The sequence below is a fragment of the Pterocles gutturalis genome, unplaced genomic scaffold (assembly GCF_000699245.1).
Source record: "Pterocles gutturalis isolate BGI_N339 unplaced genomic scaffold, ASM69924v1 scaffold46945, whole genome shotgun sequence".
NCBI classification, from domain to species: Eukaryota; Metazoa; Chordata; class Aves; order Pterocliformes; family Pteroclidae; genus Pterocles; species Pterocles gutturalis.
In genome coordinates, this window is record NW_010145010.1 from 3,144 (window position 1) to 8,394 (window position 5,251).

At 39.7% G+C, this 5,251-nt stretch overlaps 1 protein-coding gene across 1 annotated transcript in view; it reads left to right on the forward strand.

Annotated features, from left to right (window-relative positions):
* Positions 1-471: 471 nt before the first annotated feature.
* Positions 472-5,251, forward strand: part of VTI1B (vesicle transport through interaction with t-SNAREs 1B) — a gene marked incomplete at its 5' end in the record, with an annotated part of 5,587 nt that continues 807 nt past the window's right edge. The window contains 4 exons of the mRNA XM_010085255.1: positions 472-552; positions 1,400-1,591; positions 2,898-3,071; positions 4,535-4,596. Of these exons, the coding sequence (XP_010083557.1) occupies positions 472-552; positions 1,400-1,591; positions 2,898-3,071; positions 4,535-4,596 (509 nt within the window). The remainder of the gene's footprint in view (positions 553-1,399; positions 1,592-2,897; positions 3,072-4,534; positions 4,597-5,251) is intronic.

The following is a 5,251-nucleotide window of genomic DNA, read 5'->3' on the forward strand; positions in this document are numbered from 1 at the left end:
ATGCAGAGTGCCCTGTCTGCCAGAAATTCAGGGGTCCCTTCGAAATGAAGACTGGCTTGATTGTCTGTTCAAATCTGAATTATAGTTCTAGCCTTGAATAATCTTCCCAAGTGTGTGCAAAAAAGAAGAATTATTTATGAGCTGTTTACCAACATGTCCTTTTTGTTACTCTTTCCTGTTAAAAGTTTTCCAACATGCAGTTCTGTCAGTGGAGACTGGACAATAATAGGTCAGAAAAATATTTTGGGTTTGAAAAATTATTTCTTTTGTCTGCCAGAGGTGTAGTAGCTAGTGTTTGGAAGGGTGATTTCTGCTCCCCTCTCACCCCGTCTTCTGAAAAGTTGTTGTAAGAACAAAATGTTCCTGTTTGAGGTAAATTTTGACCTGGCGTCTCTGTAGTCAGCCATCTGTGGCAGCTTCCTTGTCGATAATGGATTGAATTCTGTTGTCATGTCTCTGTAGTTTATCTGACATGGTACTGTTTCTTCCACAGAGGAGAAGAAAAAACTAGTTAGAGAATTTGATGAAAAACAGCGTGAAGCAAATGAAACGGTAAGCATAGGTCTGGACTTCTGGCCTTTCTGACCAGTTGGAACACTGATGCTTTAAAAAGGACACTACTGCCAAATTTTACTCTCTTTATGGTTCTTATGCTGTCAGGCAAATGTTGTATTTTTAAAATCCGTTTGATTCATTGATCTGATAGATGTGTCTGTGTTTGTCAAGGCTGTGGTATAGATGTATATACATATATAGATATAGACAAATATTCATACATGTGTGTTTTTTCTTTTGTGTGCTTGGTTTGAATATCAGCTTCGCTTTGTTGAACAAAGGAGAGCGACAGAGGTGCAATTACAATGGCTAGGCATTTTAGAGAGGGCATGTAGAGAATCTACCTTTCCTTTTTGCTTTTTTTTTTTCCCCCTACTGTCTTTTTTCATGTTAGTCTTAACCCACCTGATCTTTCTATGGTTAAATGTCTGATGTCAGGGACTGTGAATGTTTGAAACCTCTATTGTATAGGCTTTCTGGACAGCAGGTAACATGGAACAGCACAACCCCCCCCCACTCGTCTTTTTAGGCAAGACATCATGGATTAAGTTATAGAGTGCTGTTTCAGGAAAAAAACAAACAAACAAGCATTTAAGCTTGGCTTTTTTTTTAAATTATTTTTGGAGTCATTGTGTATCTGAAAATCTACATGGGCTGAATGGCATTAGGCAGAAGAGTGTGCTTGATAGTAGATGAGGGCTGTAGGGTTTGGGGTTAATCCTCCCCCTGCCCAATCACAGAAAAACGTATGAATCCCTTCATCTGGGGGTGAGTTCTGAGTATAGCTGCTGGTAAAGAACAGATTTGGTGCTTTAAAAAATAAACACACTTTCTTTCCTTGAAGCTTCGGGAAATGGAGGAAGAGCTGAAGTATGCTCCTCTGCCTTTCCGCAACCAAATGATGAGCAAAATCCGGGCGTACAGAAGAGACCTCTCCATGTTCCAGAGAGAGATGAGAAGCACAGATTTGGGATTGGGCCCTGGAAATCAAGGCGATATAAAATATGGAATCTTCTCTACAGAAAATGAACAGAGTGTGAGAATCAGATACAAATTTTATTTAGCCTTGCTGTGATTGTTTAGAAAAATATTCCAGATGTAATGTTTACAGTGTTTCTACTTTAATCCACTTAGCTTCTGTGCTTGAATAACTCCCTGTATATCTCTGTGCATGTAACACAAATATCTCAGGGAGGAGAAGGAACACCTAGAACTCAAAGGAGAGCTTTTCTGTTCTAAAGCAAAGATATGAGAATAACAGAAATGGAAATACTTGAAATACCGTGTGGTTAGTAACTTACACAACATTCTGTACTGAGGTGCTTTATTTAATCATGCCCTTACAGCACTGAAAACACAAAAGTGATACTACTGGCTGAGAAGAAAGTTTAACTGATCTAGTTTTTGTCTCCAAAACTAGTAAAGTGTGTGACTCATGCACTGCATAGGTTCTTTGGTAGAATTCTCCTGTAAACAATCTCAGTGTAAATAATTTCAAGAAAATATAAGAAATCATCCTCTAGCACTTTGTTCACTATGGATGCACTGCTACAGTGCAAAAAATACACCAATTTCTTTGTTCACCAGGTATGATTAGATATATCTGAGCTAGTGAGACTGAATCTGCTTATTCTCTTCCAAGTGCTGTCATCAGTACAAAAAGTTCATGGAGGTGGGCTTTTTGTTTGTCTGCCTTAGATAAGGAAGGTTTGAGGGAGGCTCTTCCCTTAGTATCTCATTTTGCAGTAGCTTGGAAATTTTTGCATTTGATTCCTCTTGATTGGTTCCTCTAAAACCTGAGAGCAGGGTGGTAGATTAGACTTTCTGAAGTTTAAGAAAATACTTTATTTTGAGCTACCTTTTGAACCCAAGGTCAGCAAATATTTCTTATCCTCTAGCCGAGGCTACTGGTATGAAAAGAGGATCTTCCTTACTTAGCAGTCCATCTGTTTGTTCCTAATTCTTTTGACTGTGTAAACTCCTAGTGACCTCCCTGGCAACCAACTGTGAAGTCACAAATAAGACTGAATTTAGATAAGAATTAAAAGAAAAGTTAGCATCTGGAAAGCAAAGATACTATTGTCATGTAGATGTTCTTTGATGTAAAAGTAAATTGAAAAATTTCCTTTTCCAAAGTTTAACGAGATTTGGCCGTAGTCTTACAATGTGAACCAGAACTCTTTCAAAATTAACTGGGCTACATCAGTTAGTATCAGAAGCATGTACAGCTAATAATACAAATGGATGGCCTTTGGAGTCACATCCTAACTTTTTAATATGGCAGAAGCCTAATTCCTCTCTCTTTCTTTGTGCTTAATGGTGAGGCGTACATTGTTTTTCAGACTAATCTACAGTCACAGAGGGTCCTGCTTCTCCAGGGAACCGACAGCCTGAACCGAGCCAGTCAGAGCATTGAGCGCTCGCACCGAATTGCTGCTGAAACAGATCAGATTGGCACCGATATAATTGAAGAACTTGGGGAGCAGCGTGAGCAACTGGAACGCACCAAGAGCAGAGTAAGCAGAGAAACTGTGGGCATTGTATTGAAACAACCTGATGTTACCTGGTGGGAACTGTTTGCTGGTAGTTACTCTTGGAGACCTCCGTAGGCATGGTAATCTAATTGATGTTTCTGCAGCCCAAGTCTAGGCTGCCACATTCTATGCTGTGCTCCTAAAAGGAAAATAATTACTGTAGAAGCTCCCAAAGCATGATGGCCAAACATCTGCTGCTGTGTCCGTACAAGATTGGATATTAGACCAAGTAAGCACGCTCAGCCAAAACAAAAAGTGTACCCCGTTTCTTGGGAGTAATCTCTATGCATTGCAACAAAGCCCGTAGCTTTTTCATTTGAGCAGTTTTTCAATTTTAGTCATAATTTGACTTGCCCTGCTCCCAAATTTGGGTTGGAGAGCAGGAAAGGAAGTATGATCTTAGGATTTGTAGGTGTACTTTTTGTCTGTTCTTTTTCTAATTAAAAATGCTATAGTCCTTCAAGCATGTCAGTCCACGCACAGTCGTTCATGAAGCTCTGAGTTTTATTATGAGCATTTTAGACACTGTATTCTTGAATTGTATTAAGCACAAATTCCAACTAGAAGCAGACTTTCTCCTTGCTTGGTCTTTCATAGCAAAGATTGGAACTCTAGTATGCTTTGGGTGGACGTGGTAGTTTTCTTCCCAACTTGGTCCAATTGCTCTCGGTGCAAGGTAACAGTCAGGGCCAGTTTTGCAGTCGAGGGCAATAGCTTAAACTACAGAGGAATTGTGCAGGCAGGTGTCTGTGATGGCAAGTGGTCGGTCTGCCTTGCCTTTCACTTCTCTTGAAGCTTTGGAAGTGGAATAGCAAAATCTTACCTGGAGACCTCCATCATGAATCCAGACTCTGTGAGAGAACAGCTTTTTTTAGTTGTCTGTAACCTCACTTAATTACATGCTTCTTAATAGCTGACTGAAAAATACTTGACAGGTCATTTCTGAGCATTTTAAAGCTGAAGTGGATTATCTATTAACAGTTCAGACCTCATATCCACAGGGTCACTTCGCCCTGTCAGTGCAACATGGTTCTTCCTTTGCTAGAAATCAAACAGCTTTTCAAGTAGTTCCAGAAGTGCACTGGGAAGAACGTGTCAATATCATTTTCTTCTGGTGTCAATAACTAGAATAATGAGATTAAATTTTATGAAAGGAGCTAATACCAACCTTCTAATATTTGTAGATTAATTAGCTAAAGGGACAGAAAGTGATTCTAAATTGCATAGCTTTGTATGTATCTAAGGGAAAGTATACATGTAAAGTCTTATTTCCTCCTTAGAAAGCAGACAATGCTTCCAGCTTATATTGTGTGTAGAGAACAGTGTTGTCTCTGAGTTTTGAGAGCATTATTAATTGCAGCATTTCAACACCAGCTCCTTCCAGGTGCACTTGTACAGAGTTGCTGTCTACTTGCTCAACTGACAAATTTTCTGTTTCTTCTTAGTTGGTAAATACAAGTGAAAACTTGAGCAAGAGTCGCAAGATTCTACGTACTATGTCCAGGAGGTGAGTAGCATGACTGACTGACTTAGAGCAGCATTCGGCAGGCAGCATTGTTGCCTGCTGGTCTAAGGTAAAAAATAAAGAACAAAGTGGCAGCTGGAACTGCAGGGAGATTTTAGGGAATGTGTAAATGGAATGTGTGCACATGTGCAGATGCTGATTTGTGTTTTCTTCTCTCCGGTAATTACTTAATGGAGTATAGGTAGGTGAACACCAATGAATTTGTGCTGCTCCTGGGGTCTTTAACCGTCCCGCGTTATAAATTGTGGTGAGGGGAGGGATTTGGACATAAGCAAGCTCCAGTGAACTGCTAATGGTAACTTCAGATGCAACCTCCTTGTTATTCAGGTTGGAAAAAGCCGTGCTGTAAATCACTGCAGCATTGAGTTAGATGTCTGATGACAGATAAATCCTAAACAGATGCCCTAGAGAAGCTAGACTGTCGTATGAGAAACTCTGAGCCTGGCCATATACTATTTTGATGACTAAAGCCTTGGCTGCTTAAGTGTATTTAGTTTCGTAACTGTATGGCTTAATTATCCTTATTAAACCAGTTAATGGAATAGGATATCTTCAGTAGTCACTTCTGGCCTAACAAACTTTCCCTTACACCTGTTGCTAAAGGATGTTGCAGTAACTGTATAATTTTCAGTAGGGA